Source organism: Choloepus didactylus, chromosome 1, assembly GCF_015220235.1.
Source record: "Choloepus didactylus isolate mChoDid1 chromosome 1, mChoDid1.pri, whole genome shotgun sequence".
Classification (NCBI taxonomy): domain Eukaryota; kingdom Metazoa; phylum Chordata; class Mammalia; order Pilosa; family Megalonychidae; genus Choloepus; species Choloepus didactylus.
The window spans coordinates 73153919-73177834 of record NC_051307.1 but is presented as its reverse complement, the minus strand read 5'-3'; the positions used below and the strand labels follow the sequence as shown (position 1 = coordinate 73177834).

General features: G+C 36.5%; 1 protein-coding gene across 3 annotated transcripts in view; it reads left to right on the top strand.

Annotated features, from left to right (window-relative positions):
• The window catches only part of CD47 (CD47 molecule), a 75769-nt gene that overhangs the window by 28599 nt on the left and 23254 nt on the right, over nucleotides 1–23916 (top strand). For all 3 annotated transcript variants that reach the window (XM_037835148.1, XM_037835142.1, XM_037835137.1), the window contains exon 3: nucleotides 17569–17658. In XM_037835148.1, the coding sequence (XP_037691076.1) occupies nucleotides 17569–17658 (90 nt within the window). The remainder of the gene's footprint in view (nucleotides 1–17568; nucleotides 17659–23916) is intronic.

Genomic DNA, 23916 nt, shown 5'->3' with positions numbered 1-23916 from the left:
TAAGAGCGTACTGTCTAGGGACCATTGCAGCAAGCATTCACCTGATAAGCTGTGCTCTAAGATTCAATTCTCAGAGTTTGTGCATTGTAGTTAGTCCATATTGGTGAGGCATTATAACGGTCTTTTCATTTCTGGTATACTTCACTCAAAATGCTGTCCTCAAGATCCATACCTAGTTGCCTGTCTCACAGCTTAATTCCTTCTTGCAACTGCTCAATATTTTATCATGTGAATACACCACAGTTCACCCTTCTGTTCGCCAGTGAATGTACCCTTAGGCCACCTCCATCCATTGCAAATGGTGAGTACTGCTGCCATAAACACCAGTGTGCAGATGTGTTTCCGTGTCCCTGCTTTCAGATCTTCCAAGTGTATACCCCATAATGAGGTTGCAGGAGCTTATGGCACCCGCATGTTTAGCTTCTTGTGGAACTACCATACTGTCCTCCATATAGGCTCACCATTGTACTTCCTCACCAACAGTAAATAGGTACATCCCTCTCTCCATGTTTTCTCCAGCACTTGTTTCCCTCTGTTTATATTTTTCCCTTCAATTTTATAGAGATATATTCACATACCATACAATCATCCACAGTGTGCAGTCAGTTGTTCACAGTATCATCATATACTTGTGCATTCATCACCATAATCAGCACTTGAACATATTCATTACTTCAAAAAAAGTTTTAAAAGAATAATAGAAAAGATTTGAAAAATTAAAATACCATATAGTACAATATAATGGTAAGGTCAGACAGCAACACCACTCCCAAGAATTCCATACCCCTCCCTTATATCCCCCTCTCATAGACATTTAGCTTTGGTATATTGCCTTTGTTATATTTAATGGAAGCATATTACAATGTTACTGTTAACCATAGACTCCAGTTTGCTTTGATTATATTTTTCTTCAATATCATCCCTTTTTCAACACCTTGCAAAGTTGGTACTCATTTGTTCTCTCACATGTAACAATATTTTTATATTTGTACGTTTAGTCACCATCATTGACCACTCTAGGTTTCAGTACGTTATACAGTCCCCATCTTTATGGTCTGTCTTTCCTTCTGGTGTCATATGTGCCCCTAACACTCCTCTTTCAGCTTTACTGACATCTCTGTTCAGTTTACTTACAATATTGTGCTACCATCACACAGTATTATGCTATCTATTTCTGGATCTATACAGTCAATCCTGTTGAACATTCTATACTCCTTCATAATCAAATGCCCAATCTCTACCCTCTTTCTACCTCCTGATAACCTGTTTTCTCAGCTTTTAACTCTCAAAGTTTGCTCATTAATGTTAGTTCGTATTAGTGAGACCATACAGTATTTGTCCTTTTGTTTCTGGCTAACTTCGCTCAACATAAAGTTTTGAAGGTTCATTCAGGCTATTATATGTTCCATGACTTTGTTCTGTCTTACAGCTGCGTATTATTCCATCATGTTTATGTACCACCGTTTATTTATCCACTCATCCGTTGATGAACATTTGAGCTGTTTTCATCTCTTGGCAATTGTGAATAATGCTGCTATAAACACTGGTTTACAAATGTGTCTTAGCTTTCAGTTCTTCTGAGTATATACCTAATAATGGAATTGCTGGATCATATGGCAGTTCTATACTTAGCTTCGTAAGGATCTACCACACTGCCTTCCAGAGTGGCTGCACCATTCTACATTCCCACCAACAGTGAATAAGTGTGCCTCTTTCTCTGCATCCTCTCCAGCATTTGTAATTTTCTGTTTTATTGATAATGGCCATACTGGTAGGTGTGAAATGGTATCTCATGGTGGTTTTGATTTGCATTTCCCTAATAGCCAGTGAAGTTGAGCGTCTTTTCATATGTTTTTGAGTCATTTGTATTTCCTCTTCAGAGAAATGTCCATCCATGTCTTTTGCCCCTTTTGTAATTGGGTTGTCTTTCTGTTGTTGAGTTGTTGAATCTCTTTATACATTCTGGATATTAAACCCTTATCTGATTTTTGGTTTCAAAATATTGTCTCCCATTGCATAGGCTGCCTTTTTACTTTCTTGAAAAAGTCATTTGATTTGCAAAAGTATTCAATTTTTAGTGAGTCCCATTTATCTGTTTCTTCTTTCATTGCTTGAGCATTGGGTGTAAGGTCTAGACAACCTCCTCCTATCACAAGATCTTTTCTTCTAAAAGTTTTATGGTCTTAGCTGTGATGTTTAGGTCTTTCATCCATTTTGAATTACTTTTCGTATAAGGTATGAGAAAGGGGTCCTCTTTCATTCCTCTGGATCTGGATACCCAGTTCTCCAAGCACCATTTGTTGAAGAACCTGCACTGTCCCAGGTGAGTTGATTTGACCGCCTTATCAAAGATCAATTGACCATAGGTGAGGGGGTCTATTTCTGAATACTCAATTTGATTCCATTGTTCAGTGTACCTATCTTATTGCCAGTACCATGCTCTTTGACAATTGTAGCTTTGTAATATGCTTTAAAGTCAGGTAGTGTGAGAACTCCCACTTCATTCTTCTTTCTCAAGATATTTTTAGCTATTTGGGGCACTGTGCCCTTCCAAGTAAATGTGATTGATGGTTTTCTATTTCTGCAAAGTAAGTTGTTGTGATTTTAATTGGTATTGCCTTGAAAATATAAATCAATTTGGGTAAAATTGACATCTTATCTATATTTAGTCTTCCAATCATTTAGGTCTTCCTTGATTTCTTTTAGCAAGTTCTATTAGTATTCTGTGTATAGGTCTTTTAAGTCTTGGTTAAATTTATTCCTAAATATTTGATTCTTTTGGAGGCTATCATAAATGGAATTTTTTTTTCTTGATTTCCTCCTTAGATTGCTCCTTACTACTGTTTAGAAACAGTACTGATTTTTGTGCTTTTATCTTGTGTCTTACCACTTTGCTGTACTCATTCATTAGCTCTGGTAGCTTTGCTGTAGATTTTTTGGGATTTTCTGTGTACAGGGTCATGTCATCTGCAAAGAGTAAAGGTTTTACTTCTTCCTTTCCAATTCGGATGTCTTTTATTTCTTTTTCTTGCCTAATTGCTCTAGCCAGAACTTCCAGGACAATGTTGAATAACAGTGGCGACAGCTGACATCCTTGTCTTGTTCCTGATCTTAGAGGGAAAGCTTTCAGTCTTTTCCCATTGAGTATGATTTGTTATCTGTGGTTTTTTCATATATTCCCTTAATCATGTTGAGAAAGTTTCCTTCTATTCCTATCCTTTGAAATGTTTTCATCAAGAAAGGGTGTTGAATTTTTTCAAATGACTTTTCTGATTCAATCGAGATTATGTGGTTTTTCCTGTTTTTTTCTCTTTGATTTATTGATGTGACATGTTATATTAATTGATTTTCTTGAGTTGAACCATCCTTGCATGCCTGGACTAAAACCTACTTGGTCATGGTGTGTAGTTCTTTTAATATGCTCCTGGATTCACTTTGCAAGTATTTTGTTGAGGATTTTTACATCTATATTCATTAAAGAGATTGGTCTATAATTTTGTTTTCTTGTAGTATCTTTTTCTGGCTTTGGTATTAGGGTGATGTTGGCTTCATAGAATGAGTTAGCTTTGCCTTCTCTTTAATTTTTTTGAAGAGCTTGAGCAGGATTGATACTAATTCTTTCTCAAGTGCTTGGTAGAATTAATACGTTGAAGCCATCTGTTCCTGGACTTTTCTTTTTGGGGAGTTTTTTGATGGTTGATTGAATCTCTTTCTTGTGATTGGATTTTTGAGGTTGTCTGTTTCTTCCTGAGTCAATGTTAGTTGTTCGTGCTTTTCTAGGAAGTTGTCAATTTCATCTAAGTTGTCTAGTTATTTAGCATATAGTTGCTCATAGTATCCTCTCATTATCTCTTTTACTTGTTAGGGTCAGTAGTTATGTCCCCACTCCCATTTCTAATTTTATTTATTTCTATCTTCTCTCTTTTTTTCTCTGTCTGCCTAGCTAAAGGTCCTTCAATTTTATTGATTTTCTCAAAAAACAACTTCTGGTTTTATTGATTCTCTCATTGTTTTTATGTGCTCAATTTCATTTATTTCTGCTCTAATCTTTGTTATTTACTTTTGTTTGCTTTGGGGTTAATTTGCTGTTCTTTTGCTAGTTCCTCCAGGTGAACAGTTTAGCCCTCTATTTTTGCTCACTCTTCTTTGTTAGTATAGGGGCTTAGGGCAATAAATTTTCTCTCTCAGCACTGCCTTTGCTGCATCCCATATGTTCTGATATGTTGTGTTCTCATTTTCATTTGCCTTGAGATATTTCCTGATTTGTCTTTTAGGTTCTTCCTTGACCCACTGGTTGTTTAAGAGTGTGTTGTTTAGCTTCCATATATTTGTGAATTTTCCAGCCTTCTGCCTGTTATTGATTCCCAGCTTAATTTCATCATGATCTGAGAAAGAGTTTTATATAATTTTCATCTTTTTAAATTTATTGAGACTTGCTTTGTGACCCAAGATGTGGTCTGTCTTTTCAGAATGATCCATGAGCACTTGAAAAAAATGTGTATCCTGCTGTTTTGGTGTGCAGTGTTCTGTAAATGTCTGTTAAGTCTGATTCATTTATCATACTATTAAAAAATCTCTGTTTCCTTATTGATCCTTTGTCTAATTGTTCTATCTATTGATGAGAGTGGTGTATTGAAGTCTCCAACTTTTATTGTAGAGGTGTCTACTTCTCCCTTCAGTGTTGTCAGTGTTTGCTTCATGTATTTTGGGGCCTGCTGGCTTGGTGCATAAATATTTATGATTTTTATGTCTTCTTGGTGAATTATTAATACATAGCATCTTTCTTTGTCTCTTTTAATTGCTTTGCATTTGAAATCCAGTTTATCTTATGTTAGTATAGCTACCCCCACTCTTTTCTGGTAGTTGTTCATGTGAAATATCTTTTTCCAGCCTTTCACTTTCAACCTATTTTTGTCCTTTGGTCTAAAGAATGTCCCTTGAAGACAGCATATAGGTGAGTACTGTTTTTTAATCCATTCTGCCACCTATGGCTTTTTATTGGGGAGTGTAATCCATTAACATTTGATATTATTATGGAAAAGACAGCACTTTCTTCTATTATTTTGTCTTTTGGATTTTATATGTCATATCTTAATTTTTTTTCCTCTCTTTTTACACTTACTGATAATCTTCATTTCTACACTTTTCTTCAAAACTCTCTCTGGCCTTTTCCTATGTGCCTGTAGTGCTCCCTTTAGAATTTCTTGTAGAGTGGTCTCTTTTTTCACAACTCTCTCAGTATTTGTTTGTCTTCAAATATTTTAAAAACTCATTTTTGAAGGACAATTTTGCTGGATATAGAGTTCTTCGCTGGCAGCTTTTCTCTTTCAGTATCTTGAATATGTCATACCACTGCCTTCTCATGTCCATGGTTTCTACTGAGAAATCTGTACGTAGTCTTATCAAGCTTCCTTTTAATGTGATGGATCGCTCTTCTCTTTCTGCTTTCAGAATTCTTTCTTGTCTTTGACATTTGGTGATCTGATTAGTAAGTATCTCGGAGTAGATTTGTTTGGATCTATTCTGTTTGGGATACATTGTGCTTCTTGGATCTGTAAATTTTATGTCTTTCATGAGAGTTGTGAAATTTTCAGTGATTATTTCCTCCATTATTCTTCTTGCTCCATTTTCCTTCTCTTCTCCTTCTGGGACACCTATAACATGTATATTTGTGTGCTTCATGTTGTCATTTAGTTCCCTAAGACCCTGTTTGTAATTTTCCATTCTTTTCCCTATCTGTTCTTTTGTGTATAGGATTTCAGATGGTGGGCCCTCTAGTTCACTAATCCTTTCTTCTGCCTCTTCAAGTCTGCTGTTGTATGTCTCTATTTTGTTTTTCATCTCTTCTATTGTGCCTTTCATTCCCATAAGTTCTGTTGTTAGTGTTTTGGAGCTTTTGAGTTCTTCTGTGTGGTCACTCAGTGCCTTCTTTATATCCTTCATCTCTTTTGCCACATTTTCCTTCAACTTGTTGATTTAATTTAGAAGGTTTGTTTGGACAGCTTTAATTAGTTGTTTCAACTTCTGTATCTCATTTGGAGTGTTGGTTTGTTCCTTTGACTGAACCGTATCTTCATGCTTCCTGTTATGACTCAATTATTTTGCTGGTGTCTAGGCATCTGATTTCCTTGATTTTTTTTTTTATTCTGGAGGTTGTTTCCTTTTTCTACCTAGGGTTTTGTTGTTCACTGTCTTTGTTCACTGTCTGCTCTTTGACATTCAGTTCAATTTACTGTAGACCTCTAACACAGCTTCTGTTTGATCACAATGTTTCTACTCTTGTTTTTCTGGTTCTTGTCCTGTCTAAAAGGAAGTTTTGTTTTGTTTTGTTTTTAATATTTGAAGAGGGTCTCGCCAGATAGGAATGACCCCAATCAGATTTCTCAGACAAGACAGGCCCAGGACTCAGGAAGAGGGTGTAATCAGTAACAATATTCCCTGGAGATGAGACCCAGCAGGTTGCCATCTTTCCTCTGAAGCTGCTTGATTCTGTGCTTTTTCAATCCTGCCTAGTAAGTGGCCCTTGTCAGCCTGCAGCTGTCCACCAGTGTAAAATTGTATGATGCCTTTTATTCTCAGCAGACCCTGCCCCTGCTGGGGGTATGGTTGAGATAGAGACAGAGGCAGAGGGTGAGCTTAAACTGTTTCTGTTTTCTAGCCCCTGGGGTCTGAATTCTTTGAATGAGAGCTGCCACTTGTGGTGGGCCCTACCCCCCCCCCCCCTTTCTTGAGGAAGATATGCCCTTCAGGGAATTATCTCCTTTATCTGACTAGTTACTTTTTCTCAGATGTTCCTTAACTCTGCCCTTGCCTGGGGCTGTGCTGACAACTGAAAAAGCCTACTGCTTTCTTGATGCTAAAAAGTTAAAAAAAAAAATGAATCCTTTTCAGAGGGGGTCCCCAGTCCCCCTGGTTCACCAGTCAAGAGCTGGAGTTGGTACCTGGCTCTGTGTGCCCCTTTTTGGGGGGGAACACCCTTTTCCTATTTTCTGCACTCAGACAACTCCAAACACTTTTTTTTTCCTAATCTTTTCCCTGTCAGCCCCACCTCCTCTCTGCCAAGAGAGACCTCTAGGTTCCTTTTGAGCTTTCTCTGGGTTAATCGTGCTTAAGGCTTGTATTCAGCAGTCTGAATTTGTTAATTAAATCCACAATTGGTGCTTGGTTGTGCTACCTTCCCTTGCTCTTGTAGAGACTGCTTCCTTTTCCCACAGGGAATTGAGTCCAGAATAGCCTGCTGTACTGGTTGGGGAGCGGCAACAGCCTCCATAGATTGGGAGACTTACAGTTCTCTGCTGTGATCTTGGCCTATCCACCTGTTCTAGACTGGTGTACGATATGTGTCTGGTCACGGAAGTCTCCCAAACAGCTATTCCAGACAGTTTCTGCCTATTTACTAGCTGCCCTAGAATACAAATGAAATTCTGCCACCTCACTATGCCACCATCTTGCCCCACTGGCCAGTGTTGTAAATTTTATTGTGACTTTTGTGGAAATGGTGTTCCCTCTGGAGGTTTAGATGTATATACTTGAGGGAGAGACACAGTTGATTGGAATGGTCCCTTCACTTTTTCCAGAGTGTCCTATTTTGAGCAAGATCATAGGAGAAATGAGGTCCTAGTTCCAATAATACTTAATCTTGGGAGGAAAATTTAAACACATTCATAGGCTACACCTTCTTAATATCATTTTTCTGTTTTTCCACAAATAAGTTTATCCTCCTCAGTGCCACTCTCCTAACAAAGAATTGGGACAGAATAACAGACAGAGTTGTCTGCCATATCTTGAGGTACAGTAAGGTTTTGAATACCCTTGGCTTGTCCGTCTTAATCTGGAGGTAGAAAAACATCTCATATTATCCTTAGTCTGTTTTAAGCTTAATTATTATGTTTTTAGTGTCATGGAAATTCAGAGCTGAAAGGGATCTTACAGAAGTATTTTGTTTCTCTTTCTCTTTGAAACTCAAGAGTTCAAGACATATGACAGTATTACCATAGCAAATCAATGGCTTATTGGGCACATAAGAGTTTTTATATAAAACATTTGTGTTTTTTTTTTAGCATCTCAGCTGTTTCTTGAATGTGTAGTAGAGTGATCCTCAAACTTTTCTTGTCATGACAAATTAGAGATGTGACAGTCTTGTCAGAGGAGGTCAACTCCAGCAGACAGATGCAATAGTGATTTTAAACTGAGAGAATCATGCGCTCACTTTCCACTTCCTCCTTGAGTAAAGCTAAAACTTGCCCTCTGCAATTACTCACTCACTGAAAAAGCTATAGTGTTTCCCCCAACTTTTCTCTTCTCTAGGGTAAAAATCCCCAGTTCTTTTGCCATTGCTCATGGATTCATAATCATCATTCTATTCACCTTCCTTTGAAACAGTTCCCTATTCTGTTTTTACATGTGATGAGTAATACTGTACCCAGAATTGTATTTGTGGAACAATTCCCTCTACCTCCCTGCCACTACCTGGGTCAAAAACACCAGTCATTTCTCACTGAGACTGCTGCAGTAACTTTCTGATAAGTCCTGCTTCTCTATAATCCATTCTCCTCGTAGCTTCCAAAGAAAATTTAAAATAAATCAGGTTATTCTTCTCCCCTATTTGAAGCCCTCCAATAATTTGTCATTGCTCTTAATATATGATCAAAACACAATATTCTCTTGTCCCAGTAAACTTTTCCCATATCATCTTCTATCGCTAAATTCAAGTTGCAGTGGCCATCATTCAGTTCCTGGAACTCACTGTTCCTTTGGTATGTCTTCTCCCCTGGCTTCATATGCTGGGCTCCTTTCCAGCCAAGGTTCAGCTCCAGTTCCTCTCCTCAGAGAACTTCCCTTACTACCCCTGAGAGATTGTTCCTCAGCTCCTCCCCCTCCCCAAGCTCAGGACTCCATTTACATTGTCCATTCCTTGACCTGCATGTGTGTCAAAAAGTACCTGACCCCTTGGAAATTTCAATAAATATTTTTGGAATAAGTAAAAAATGAATGGTCAGACCAGTGACAAATACTCCTCCTATTCTGATGTATAATTTCTACTAATATAATCTTAAAATTGTCTGGCTGAATAAGGAGGGGAGCAGATTTGAAAATTTCATTATCAGCTCCTCTTGAACCTGGGATGAACTTAGACACCTAGGACTTTTTGACTCAGTAAACTGCTTTTAAAACAAACTTCCCTCATTCTGACTAGGGAATCTCATATTTTAAATTTTTGAGTAGGATTTTATATGTATTTGAAATGTAATCTTGATTTTTTATAAAACCCCCCAAAATGGACATTTTCTTTTAAGTGGATTTTATTTTGTTATAGTTATAAAAGTAACAAGTTTTCATTATAGAGAGGAGAGCACACATAGAAGATCATTTAAAATATCCAAATTCTACCATCATGATAGAATTGCTTTTTTTAAAATTTTGACATGTATGTTACTGACCTTTTCAAAATTATATATTTTTAATATGGGTATATTATTATACATACTGTGTTACAACCTGTTTGTAAAATTTTTCATATCATTAATGTCATGTAAAGTATAGTGCTTCATAAGCATAAAATACTCTATTCTACATCTTTTGCTTAAAGGGTAAAGAACCTGAGACAAGTTGCTAAATTCCCCGTGCCTCAGTTTCCTTAACCATAAGGAGGGGTAAATAACACTTCATATGATAATTGCGAGGATTGATGAGTTAATGTACACAAGATTTTATTATTATTATAAGAGAAGTTGTGAGTTTACAGAAAAATCATGCATAAAATACAGCATTCTCATGCACCACCCTATATGCATATACAACCTTGCATTAGTGTGGTATATTTGTTACAATTGATGAAAGCACATTTTAATAAATGTACTATTAACTATAGTCCATGGTTTAACTAAGGGATCACTGGTTGTGTTATGTAGTTCCATGGAATATTTTTAAAATTTTTGTTCTAGTAGCATATACACAATCTAAAATTTCCCCCATTTAACCATATACAAATATATAATTCAGTGCTTTAATTATGTTTACCATGCAGTGCCACCACCATCACCTTCCATTACCAAAACTTTTCCACTATCCCAGATAGAAACTCTGTACATTTTAAGCCTTAACTCCGTTTTCCCTACCCCACCCTGTCCCCTGTTAATGTATGTTCTAGATTCTGACTCTGTTTGTTGATTCTAATATATAACACTTTTTGTTTATCCATTCATCAGTTAATGGACACTTGGGTTGCTTCCACCTTTTGGCAATTGTGAATAATGCGCCTATTGAGCATCAGTGTGCAAATATCTGTTTGAGTCCCTGCTTTCAGTTCTTTCCACCTAGAAGTGGAATTGCCAGGTCATATGGCAATTTCTATACTTAAATTTCTGAGGCACCACCTAACTGTCTTCTACTATAGCTGCACCATTTTACATTCTCACCAGCAATGACTGAGTGTCCCTGTATCTCCACGTCCTCCCCAAATCTTGTAATTTTCTGTTGTTGTTTTTTTTTTTAATAGTAGCCATGCTAGTGGGTATGAAATGGTATCTCATTGTGGTTTTATTTGCATTTCCCTGATAGCTATTGATATTGAGCATCTTTTCATGTGCTTTTTGGCCATTTATTTATCTTCTATGGAGAAATGTCTATTCAAGTCTTTTTCTCATTTTAAAAATTTGGTTGTTTCCCTTTTTGCTGTTGAGTTGAAGGATTTCTTTGTATTTTTTGCATATTAAACCCTTATTGGATAACATGGTTTCCAAGTATTGTCTCCCATTGTGTAGGTTGCCATTTTAATTTCATGATAAAGTCCTTTGAGGTACAACAAATGTCAGCTTTAATGAAGTCCCATTTGTCTATATTTTCTTGTGTTGCTTTTGCTTTGTGTGTCTAAAAAACCATTGGCTAATGTAATGTTCTGAAGATAATTCCTACATTTTCTTCTAGGAGTTTTATAGTTATATCTCATGTAGTTAGATCTATCTTTGGTACATTTTGAGTTGATTTTTGTATATGGTGTGAGGTAGGGGTCCAACTTCATTCTTCTGCAAATGGAGACCCAATTTTCCCAGCACTTCTTGAAGAGATTGTACTTTCCCATTTGGGTGATCTTTGCCCCTTGTCAGAAATTATTTGGTTATTTATGAACTCTCAATAAGTTTCCTTTGGTCTTATGTCTGGTCCTTGTGCCAATACCATGCTGTTTTTATTATATGGCTTTGTAATAAGTTTTAAAATCAGGAAGGGTGAGTCCTCCAACTTCACTCTTCTTTTTCAGAACAGCTTTGGCTATTCAGGGCCCCTTACCCTTCCATATAAATTTCATGATTGGCTATTCCATTTCTGCAAAGTAGGCTGTTGGAATTTTGATTGGAATTGCATTGAATCTGTACATTGTATTTTATAAAATTGACATCTTAACAATATTTAGTCTTCCAATTCATGAACCCGGAAAGTCTTCCCATTTATTAGGTCTACTTTGAATTCTTTTAGCTATGTTTTGTAGTTTTCTGTATACCAGTCCTTCCCATTTTTTGTTATATTTACTCTTAGATACTTGATTCTTTTAGTTGCTATTGTAAATGGAATTATTTTCTTGATTGCTTCTTATTGTTCATTACTGGTATATAGAAACACTAGTTATTTTAGCATGTTGATCTTGTACCCTATCACTTTGTTGAATTCATTTGTTAGCTCTAGTAGCTTTGTTGTGGATTTCTTAGAATTTTTGGAATATAGGATCATATCATCTGGAAATAGTCTATGTTATCCACTATTAGTATAGCTACCCCAGTTCTCTTTGTTGCTACTTACATGTTGTGTATATATATACATATACATATATATATGTATGTATGTATATGTGTGTGTGTATATATATATGTATATGTATTTTCCATCCTTTCACTTTCACACTACTTGTGTCTTTGAATTTAGCGTGATTCCAATATAAACTAAAAATAAAAAAGCATCATGCTTTTTATCCATTCTGCCATCTCTGCTTTTTAAATGGATTAACCTGGAGAGGTTAATCCGTTTAGATTTAAACTCACTACTGATAATGCAGAACTTCCTTCTGCCATTTTTATATTTAATCTTTGTAAGTCGTATGTTTTTTGTCCCTCAGTTCTTCTGTTAGTGCCTGTTTATTCAATTTTTTGCATTATGCCATATTGAGCTCCTTTCTCGTGTCTATCTGGATATATTTTTCATGTATTTTCCCTGTAGTTACCATGTGGTTAAAATTTAACATCCTAAATATATAATATTTGTATTAAATCAATGATTTGGTACCAACTAGACTTCAATAGGATTCAAATAAACTGTTCCTATACCCTTTGCATTTGAAAGTTTGATCAGTTTGTGATGGAGCCTGTTTTTCTTCAAGTTTATCTTGTTTGGTGTTCTTCTGGGCTTCTTGGGTGTGTATATTCACAACTTTTGCTTAGTTTAGGAAATTCTCTAATTATTTCTTTGAATATTCCTTCTGCCCTTTCTTCTCCTTTGATATTCCCATAATACGTATATTGTTATGCTTGATGGTTTCTGAGGTCTCTTAGGCTCTTATCACTCTTTATAATACTTTTTTCTTTCTGTTCCTCAGCCTGAATTATTTCACCTGTCTCCTCTTTGAGTTCACTGATTCTTTGTTTTCCCATCTGCTTTTGAAACTCTCCTGGGCAAGTTTTTTTTTTTTTTTTTTTTCTGTTATTGTGGTCTTCAATTCCAGTAATTCTGTATCTTTTTTTTTTGGTCCTTTTTTTGTGACTTATTGTTCATTCATTGTTTTCCTGATACCCTTGGTTCCTTTTCTTTATTTTCCTTTATCTCCTTGAACATATTGAAGACCTTTTTTTAAAAGTTTTGTCTGGTATGTCCAGTCTTGTCTACTTCGTTGATGTTTTCTGGATTTTTATCCTTTTCCTTTGGATGGGCCGTCGTTTCCTCTTTCTTTCTTTATCTTGTAATCTTTTTCTGCACACTGTACAATTTAATATTTTAAAATGGTATCTCTGCGATTTATTCTCTTTGATATCTTTTCTTGAATTTATATCCAACTGGTGATACGACAGATTTTCTTTAGTGTCAGGAGCTAACAAAACCGAGCAAACCAAAGCAAAAAACGCCTTTCACCATCCTTACAAATTTGCCTTGCATTGCCTAGTGCTCTCCATGAAAGTTCAGCCCTTCTATCAGGAAGGTCAGCCCCAGGTAAATGGGTCTTCCCTCTCTTTGCCGGCCTGGGTCTTCTTCTGGTCCTGTGCTTGTTAGGCCCTAGGAGTTCCCCTATTTATAGGAATTTGAATGCTCTCTAGGATTTTCCACGCTAGACTTAGAGCCAGCAAGCCTTTGCTGGAGGCTGCTTGCCTGTTGTTTCTTAAACTGCTTTGTCATCTCAAAGTTTTTACCTGGGATGGCAGATTCTGGGAAGGGGTGCACTGGAGAGGAGTCTCTTGAGTCAGTTTTTTTCAGCTGCCACAAGGCCAGGGGCCCACAAAGGGAGTGCTGGCCAGCTCCAAACTGCCCTGGGGAGGGAAGAAGGAAGGGGCACCAGGAGCTTCTTCTATGGCTCCCCAAAACTGCACTTTCTTGACTTGGCACCTGCCCAGCAATGCAGCCCTCCAAATGTCCTGTGTAGCTCTGAGGAAGCATAGCATCTTTTAGTCTCCTCTGCCACCTTTGTCCGGGGCAGGTTGGACCAATGGGTGCTCTCAGAGCCGGGAACCCCAGCATTCCAGAGTAGCTAATCAAAAACAGTGATCCACAGTCAGACCACATACTCCCTCCCCACCTCTCGATCTTGGGGAGCTGGATTTTTATGTCCCTTTCTGGCACCAGCAAGGTACACCAGTGGCTTGGACCACATTGCTGCCTGCCGAGAGAGTGGGAGATGGTAACTGCCTTGCAGACAGAGCAGTTTACTGTTATTTATTGTAATTTACTATCCTCTTCCTCCCTTTCCTCCCTGAATGCTGTACAACGTTCTACTAGACTGGAGTTTCAAAATAGTCCCTGCCTGTTTAATAGTGGTTCTCATGGAGGTTCTGGTTCCTGGGGCTTCCTTCACAGCCACCTTCCCGTAATTCTCTCCACAAAGAGCTTTTAAAAAGTATCTCATACCCTGTAAGCACTCAGTAACTGTTAGGTGCTATTGTATGTATGTGTGAAAATTTGTATTACGAATTCCCTATGCTTGCTCAATTAGGTTTTGCCCATTTTTGCCATTTCATTACTCTCTGATAAACTTAGAATTATTCTGAATCTTAATTTCATCTTCCAATTTTTCCGGTTGCCCCCCACCCACCCACCCACCTTGAGTAATCTACATATTTGATGTGTGTTCTTAAAGTGTTAATAATATTGCTGCACAGGAAGGCACTTTGACATACCACTGGAGACCACTCTCCAGATTGACAGTGATTCGTTAATTAACTCTCTTTAAAGGGTTTTGTTGTTCAATCAGCTATATGTCTCCATTTTTGTCCACAAAAATATTATGCAAGCTTTTGTCAAATACATTGCTGAAAAAATGGTTCTTTAATCTTCTAGTCTTAGGAGTACTGTCCCCATCCCAAAAAAGAAGAAGAATATAATGTTTCTTTCACTAAAAAGATGTCCCAGAAGCTACTTTTTTAAAATAGAAAAGCTACTATCTAATAGCATAGATAGCAAATTTACATTGTATTAAGTTGTAATATTGGATAAATTGTAACATCATTTGAATAAGTGCTTGATGTGGCAGGATGAAGCATCTTTATAAGTTAAGGAAGTTTTGTTTTAAAGAAAAGGAAGATTAAAGAGAAAAATGTTTTAATTGGCTATTCACTACTTGTGTGCTTAATTTTACATGTAACAAGTATTGCCATGCTCTGGTTTTTCTTCAGATCGTAGAAATCTTTCGCCTTTTACTAAAAAGTATTGCCCTATACAGTTCAATATTGAATGCATTAAATGTTATTTAATATTTACTTTATAAAAAGAATTTTCGTCATTCTGATACATACTCATTTTGTGTTAGCATTTCACCCACTCTCTCAGGCATTGTTTCCTCTCAATGTAAACTTCATCTTAAGTTCTTAATCCTTTTCATTTGTTGTTTTCCATTTACGTCCAAAAGGATGAAAGGAATGGTTAGATATTGCACAAGTGCATCAACCCTCCATTCTCTGTCATTCACAATCCAAATATATATAGTCATTCTACCATAGAAAAAATGTTTTTAAATATAGTCAGTTAAAGATTAAAAGATTGATAAAATCCTGTGTTGTCCAAACCGTGGTGAATAGGCACTGTTATATCCTATTGGTGTGAGTGTAAGTTGGTACAATCTTTTGCAAATCCATTTTGGCATTATCTTTTAAAATTTATATTGTATATAACTGATTTAATTCTACTTTTATAGATGAAGCCAGTAGAAAAACTTGCACAATTGGCAATGACAGTGATTTAGTTTCACTTATATTCATTACCAAATTGTTGGTAAAAAATTAAAAACAGGAAATAACCAAAATATCCATTAATTGCAGTTTGTTAAATAAATTTTGTCATTTCTATAAAATATACATGAGCATCCATGAGAAAGAATGAGATAGAGCTATATGTATCAACCTGGAATAATGACCAATATATTTAACAGAAAATCTTGAGAAGAAAAGGTTATAGAGCAGTGTGGAAAATCCTTTAACTTAAAACTTAAAAAAATTTATTTAATGAATGAATTGGAATAAACACAAATACGTTGTACTATATTATTTCCAGGGGCTAGGATTTTGAAGAATATTCACTTTTTCAACATATATTCCTGTATTATTTCAATTTTTATTGCAAGCTTTCATAACCTTTCTAATAAGAGAAAGTAGGTATGGAAAAACAAATTAAGTATAGTCATTAGGACATAGAGCTTTTATGAAATCCTTTGGGGATTTCCCATCTCATCAGATGTGAAAACCTCAGCACAATTCATAAGTTTTTTCCTAGTAGGATTTCAGTCTGAATTGAAATGGATTTTCTTTGATGTAGGAAGATGCTCAGTTATGCAATTGGAAAATCAAGTATTGATTGACTGTAGCATCTGAAAACATCTATTTCTTGGTAGAGTTTTACAACCATGGGAACATCAAAAACTGTCTTCCATTTACTCACTAAACCATCAGGGTTATTTTAACATTCAACAGCAGACTTATTGAGTCTTTATTATGTATACGACAAAATATTTGGTTTTGAAAAGCTAATATCCCTAAGGTAGAAATTATAATGTTAGGTTCTTGGGGTTTATGCTCACATAAACTAGGATTTAACGCTATAAACTTAGCACAAGAAATGCATGGCCATCATAAGGGTATGAAAACCCATGCCAATACTGCCACAGAGCAGTGTGGATGGTGGATTTGAGTGATAGGGTTGATTTCAGAGGCATGCCAGTGCTTGTGCTTGGGCAGTATTCAGAAGTGTGCTTCAAAGAGCAGATCTCCCCTACCCCTCTGCAAATTTTGAAATACTTTCATTGTATTTACTTAGCTTTGTTGTTACAGAAGAAATTTCATAGGTAAAATTATGATCTTAAGAATTTACGAGACAATTAAACTTACCTTTAAAAAGTTCTCAACAAATCTTGTTTGAATTCTTCATGTTACAATTTCCTTCATGTATGATGTGTGGCTATATTTTCACTGAATAGGTGACATGTGTCCCAGTTAATGACAGCCCTCCGTGCTACTTTACATGTAAACAATCTTTCTGAAACCTGGTTATTCACAGATATGTTTTCTGTTCTAAGGTAATTTGGAGAAAAGGCAGGACTTACATCCAACTAGGTCTTGGTCACAGTAGGGTGAGGGCACCTAAAGAGACAGCTTCTTTGTCTAGGTCCCCTGAGTCATTCTTTACAGAAAGATTTCTTTGTTGCTTTAAGGTGCGTTCTTGGCATGTTGTACATACGTAAGAACATAAGAACACATTATATGGTCAAGTACAAGGTACTTTTGGTATTATCCATCTATCTGCCACATTGCTGCTATTAAAATTAATTGTGGTTAAAGTTTATTGAGCACTTGGTAAAACCAAGCTTTAAGTCCTTCTGCATATATATATATTTAATAGTTACAACATTCCTTCAAGGTATAGGTACTGTGTTATACCCATGTAACAGTTGAGAACACTGAAGAACAGAGAGGTGTCAAGAGAATTGTCACGGTCACACAGCTTGTTTGTTAGAGTTGTTTTTTTAAACCCAGGCAGTGTGGTCTCAGAGCCCTTTTCTCATCTGCTATATACCATAGTACTGCCTTCCAGTACAGCATGGATTAGGGAAAATGTGGATGTGGTGAATAACACTTAAGTAACTAGTTTTTTGTTTCATGAATAAATTTTTGTATAAGTAAATCATATCTATAACATACACACACACACACACACACACACACACATCTGTTTATATGTCTATCTGTGTATCTGTCTTCAGGCCACAGTTTTAATAAATTATTTTGATTTTCTGTCTTCACAATAAAACATAGTATATGATATTCATTTATAGAACATAAAGTGATCATAGTAAATACTAATTGTGATTTTTGTTTTCTTCCTCCCCAGTTTCATGGTTTTCTCCAAAAGAAAATATTCTCATTGTTATTTTCCCAATTTTGGCTATACTTCTGTCCTGGGGACAGTTTGGTATTCTGAGTAAGTATTTATTTCTATTTTTCATTTATGTTTTAGTGATGAAATTGTTATTTCTGAGAGACAATATTATAAATACTTCCCTTAATTAAAGAGTTGTATTATGAAGAGTGTTAATGTGATAAATAAGTGTATTCGGCTTCAAAGTTAATATTCTCCTTGGAGCATATATCATCCCCCTTACTTTGTTACAGTTCAATATTAATTCCAGTTAGCTTGTTTATTTGTTTATATACATTATACGTGTATATTCAGAATGAAACCACTGTTCATTCTTAATATTTTCAGTGAAAAGAACCAGGAATGAGCGGTATGGCTGATTCAGTTCAGTCTGTTCGTGATCAGCCTTCAGTAATAATAACAGTACCTGAAATTCTGTGTCACTTTAATGTTTACAGAACATTTAGACACGTTATTTTATTTGATAAACAGACCCTACATTGGTTTTTAAGATATGGATGGCATTATGCTTTTGAGCTTTAAGTTTCCCCTCTATTTTCCCAGTTTGAGCTTCTCTGTGTGCCTGTGTTCATCCTTGGAAAAGCCCAGTTTAAACCATATTTTGTCATCCTGACTGTGCAGTGCTGTACCCTCTAAGGAAGCAGCTACCGGGGAGGGGGTGGGTTGTCATTGTCATTGATCACGCATTGCTTAAAATAATCCTGTGGCCAAACTTCGTAGGGTAAATCTTGATGCTGCATCAGATTAGCATCAACAATATAGAATTGTCATTATTAAGTAAATAGATAATACATATTTACAAAATAGGTGAAGTCCTGAGGTGACATATGTCTAAATTGTTACACTTTTAAAATGTAATGTTTATTCTTACAATACAATGAAATAGTCACCGAAGGCCAGTGAACATTTGTACAACACAAGAAGTAAATGATGCTGTATCATTTATTCTGCAATCTTTAAAACAGTGAATGATAGTAAAATTTGTAGTAGATTGGTCTCTTGTTTATTTCAAAAATCTTATTTTTATTCCGAGGTTTAAGCCATGTATAGTCACAGTAATATATTGAAGTTCAAGAGAGAAGACCGATTATATATTTTAATGGTTCGTCTCAATGTGTGGTGCTCTGTGAACGCTTTGTGATTTCAAAGACGTTCTCATCTTTTGTCTAAAAGGAAAAAGGGGCGAGAAAGAGCTGACGGTGGTAACTGTCAAGACATTTCACAACTCTTACTTTCAAGACAGTGTCTAGACCTCTGTTGGAAATTCTCTTAGAATTTTAGTGAGCCTTTTGAATCAAGAAAAGGACTGGGATATAAAGATCTATTCAGTGTTCACTGATGTTAGGGAGAGCCTTTAACAGTGTTGGCAGACACAGATTTTAAGGACTAAGTCATATGATTTCTTTGGGTAGGGAACAGCCTCTTTTCATAATCATGAAATTATTTCAGGGTAGTTGTGATTTGTTCAATTTGGATTCTTAGAAGTTTGTCGATTATGGCATTATCATTAGTGACATTATTTTTAGTAGAATGAACCAGGAGTGAGTAATATGGCTGATTTAGTTTGGTATATTCACCATCAGCTGTGTTTTTACCAAGTAAGTTATAGTTTTGTTTTGTTTTTTTCCTGACTTAAAGAAGTAATACTTATCATTTTAGAATACCTTATGTGATACAAGAAGTTGTAGAGAAAAAAACAAAAATCATATGAAGTCCCACAACCTATAAATAAACTATTGATATATTTAGTGAGTTTCTTCTCTTTATTTTTCTATACATTCCTGTTGTCTTAAAAACAAAAGAAACCAAAAAAAAAAAAAAAAAACATAGTTGGATTCATGTAGCTTATATATATGTATATAAGGATTTTTACCCCATGTCTTCAGAAATCTCTTTATAGCTGTTTGTGTTATACTTCTATGGATGTACTATAATTGACTTAACTCACATCTTGATGGAATATTAAGGATGTTTCCAATATTTTTTGAAACTATGGAAATAACTCTGCTAAAGATATGTGAGAATGGATATGGAAGAAATATTGTAAGGCTCTTGTTACTTACTGCCAAAATGTTTTCCAGAAACATTATATCAATTACAACTGCAGATAATAATTACCTGCCTTTCACTTCACAATCCTGATACTATATTCTAAAAATCTGTACTAAGTTGGTGAGAAACATGTTTTAAGCAGTTTTATTGAGACATGTTCACATACCATATAGTCCATCCAAAGTGTACAATCAGTGGCTTAGTATAATCACAGAGTTGTGTATTCATTACCACAAATAATTTTAGAACATTTTTATTAGTCCAAAAAGAAACCTTAAGCAGTTACCTCTCAATCCCTCTATCCTTCCGCAGCACTACATAACCACTAATCTTATTCTGTCTCTATAAATTTATTTATATTTACATTTTATATAAATGGAAGCATTATAGTATGTAGTACTATACTACATATCATTGGTCAATATATCTCTCTTTAGGCCAATACCATGCTATTTTGAACACCAGCTTTTTAATAAGCTTTAAAGTCAGAAAGTGTGAGTCCTCCAACTTCCTTTTTTTAAAAGATGTTTTTGGATATTCAGGGCCCCTTACCCTTCCAAATAAATCTGATAATTGGCTTTTCCATTTATGCAAAGAAGATCGTCAGAATTTTTATTGGGATTGCGTTGAACCTGTACATCAATTTGGGTAGAATTGACATCTTAATGAAATTTAATCTTCCAATCCATGGACGTACAATGTCCTTCCATTTATTTAACTCTTCTTTGATTTCTTTTAACAATGTTTTGTAGTTTTCTGTGCGCAAGTCCTCTACATCCTTGGTTAAATTTATTACTAGATATTAGATGCTTTTAGCTGCTGTTGTAAATGGAATTTTTTTCTTGATTTCTCCATCAGATTGCTCATTACTAGTGTATAGAAAAACTGCTGATTTTTGCATGTTGATCTTATATCCTACCACTTTGCTGAACTCATTTATTAGCTCTAGTAGCTTTGTTGTAGATTTTTCAGGACTTTCTACACATAGGATCATGTCATCTGCAAATAGTGAATGTTGTACTTTTTCCTTTCCAATTTGGATGCCTTTTATTTCTTTTTCTTGCCTAATTGCTCTAGCTAGAACTTCCAGCACAATATTGAATACAGTGATAACAGTGGCATCCTTGTCTTGTTCCTGATCTTAGAGTTTTTTCATATATGCCCTTTATCATGTTGAGGAAGTTTCCTTCTATTCCTATCTTTTGAAGTGTTTTTATCATGAAAGGATGCTGGATTTTTCTGCATCAATCGGGATGATCATGTGTTTTTTTCCCCGTTGATTTGTTAATGTGGTGTATTACATCGATTGATTTCCTTGTGTTGAACCACACCTGCATACCTGAATTAGGTAGTTGTTCTAGTTTGCTAATGCTGCCAGAATGCAAAACACTGGAAATGGATCGGCTTTTATAAAGGGGGTTTATTTGGTTACACAGTTACAGTCTTAAGGCCATAAAATGTCCAAGGTAACGCATCAACAATCAGGTGCCTTCACTGGAGGATGGCCAATGGCGTCTGGAAAATCTCTGTTAGCTGGGAAGGCACGTGGCTGGTGTCTGCTCCAACTTCTGGTTTCAAAATGGCTTTCTCCCAGGACGTTCCTCTCTAGGCCGCAGCTCCTCTAATTGTCACTCTCAGTTGCTCTTGGGGCATTTGTCCTCTCTTAGCTTCTCTGGGGCAAGAGTCTGCTTTCAACAGCTGTCTTCAAACTGTCTCTCATCTGCAGCTCCTCTCTCAGTTCCTGGGCGTTCCCCAAAGTGTCCCTCTTGGCTCTTGGCTGTAGCAAGCTTGCTCCTTCTGTCCGAGCTTATATAGTGCTCTAGTAAATTAATCAAGGCCCATGCTGAATGGGCAGAGCCACACCGCCATGGAAACTATCCAATCAGAGTTATCACCCACAGTTGGGTGGGTCGCATCTCCATGGAAACACTCAAAGAATTACAATATAATCAACACTGATACGTCTGCTCACACAAGATTACATCAAAGATAATGGCATTTTGGGGGACATAATACATTCAAACCAGCACAGTAGTGTTCCCTCCTTCAGTTTTTCCCTCCTTAAATTTCCCTTCAATCTTTAGGTGAGCAGGATTGGTATTAATTCTTCTTGGAATGCTTGGTGGAATTCACCTGTGAAGCCGTCTGAAACTAGGCTTTTCTTTATTGGGAAGATTTTTCTGACTGATTCAATCTCTTTACTTGTGATTAGTCTATTTCTTTTGGAGTCAGTATAGGTTGTTTGTGTGTTTCTAGGAATGTGTCTATTTCATATACGTTTCTAATTTGTTGGCATTCAGTTGTTCATAGTATCCTCTTATGACCCTTATGACCCTTTTATTTCTTTGGGGTCAGTAGTAATGTCCCCCTTCTGATTTCTGATTTTATTTATTTGCATCTTCTCTTTTTTTCTTTGCTAAGGGTTTGTCAATCTTCTTGATTCTTTCAAAGAATCAACTTGTGGTTTTATTAATTCTCTCTATTGCTTTTTATTCTCAATTTCATTTATTTTTGCACTAATCTTTGTTATTTATTTCCTCTTTTGTTATTTCTTTCCTGCTTGCTTTGGGATTAACTTGCTGTTCTTTTTCTAGTTCCTCCAGGTATGAGGTTAGGTCTTTGTTTTTAGCTCTTTCTTCTTTTTTACTGTAGGCATTTAGGGCTATAAATTTCCTTCTCAGCAGTGCCTTCACTGAATCCTGTAAGTTTAGAAATATAGTGTTCTCATTTTCATTCTTCTCAAGATATTTACTGATTTCTCTGGCAGTTTCCACTTTGACCCACTTACTGTTTAAGCGTGTGTTGTTTAACCCATATATATTTGTGAATTTTCCAGTTCTCTGCCTGTTATTGACTTCCAGCTTCATTTCATTTTGGTCAGAGAAAGTGTTCTCTATAATTTCAGTCGTTTAAAATTTATTGAAACTTGTTTTGTGACCCACCATGTGGTCTATCCTGGAGAATGATCCATGAGCACTTAAGAAGAATGTATATCCTCCTGTTTTGGGGTGCGATGTTCTGTATATTTCCTTTAGGTCTAGTTCATTTATCATATTATTTAAGTTCTCTTTCTATTTCCTTATTGATCTTTTGTCTAGTTGTTCTATCTATTGATGAGTCGGGTATTGAAGTCTCCAACTGTTATTGTAGAGTCATCTATTTCTCCCTTTAGTTTTCCCAGTATTTGCCTCATGTATTTTGGACACCCTGTTAGGTGCATAAATATTTATGATTTTTATTTCTTCTTGGTGGGTTGCCCCTTTTATTAGCCTATAGTATCCTGCTTGTGCAGTTGTTTCACCCTACCCTCCACCCCCCAGGGGAAAGCTTCCTTTCCTCTGTTTCTTCTCCAGGAATCTAGATCTGTTCTGTTTTTGTTTTCCCTCTTTTTTTGTTTTTTTCTTTTTTTCTTCAACTCTCTTTTAATTGCCTCTAGCTGGTTTTGCTTAGAGGGTGAATTATCTGGAGGGGGGGAGGTCACCCCAGAGAGGACTTCCCTAAGTCAGTATTTCCCAGCCCAAACAGGGCCAGGGACCCATGAAGGGGACACATATCAGTTCCGAAGAGCCCTAGGATGAGGGTCTGGAAGGATGCCAGAAAGTCTTTGTGATCATTCCCGGAACTTGTGCTCTCCTGGCAGATGGTGCTTTTCAGAAATATTTTCCTCTCAGCCCTAAGGGGGCTCTGTATCTTTGAACTTCCTCCTCCTTTGCCTTGTTGGGGGCAGGGTTGAAACAATAGTGGTCCCTGTCCTGGGTGGGCTAAAACCATGGCTCAGAGCCAAGGCCCAGCAATCCCAACTTGCTGATCAAAAGCCGTGATCATAGTCAGCCGTGCCTGACTCTGTTCTTGGGGAAGAGGGCTTCCACATCCCTCTTGGTCCACAGCAGGAACAGACCCGAGGTGCCTAGCCTAGAGAGCAGGGGTTGGGCCCTGGCAGTCACCGCTTTACTCACAGTTCTTTGCAATATCTCAGCCTCTTTATCCTGCTCTTCCCTGGATACTGGGATACTGTACAATGCTCCCCTGGCCTCTGGAGCCCCAGAACAGTTGTTTCAGACAGTTTCTTCCTGTCTCATAGCTGTTTTAGGAGGAGGCGTGAGTACTACAGCTCCCTACTCTGCCGTCTTCCCTGGAAGTTGCTCAGAAACGTTTTAATTTTCATTTTTGTATTAGCGAGGTTGAGGGTTCTTTTTTATACTTATCTGTGGGTCATATTTTAAGGGAGATACTTATGAACCTATAGAA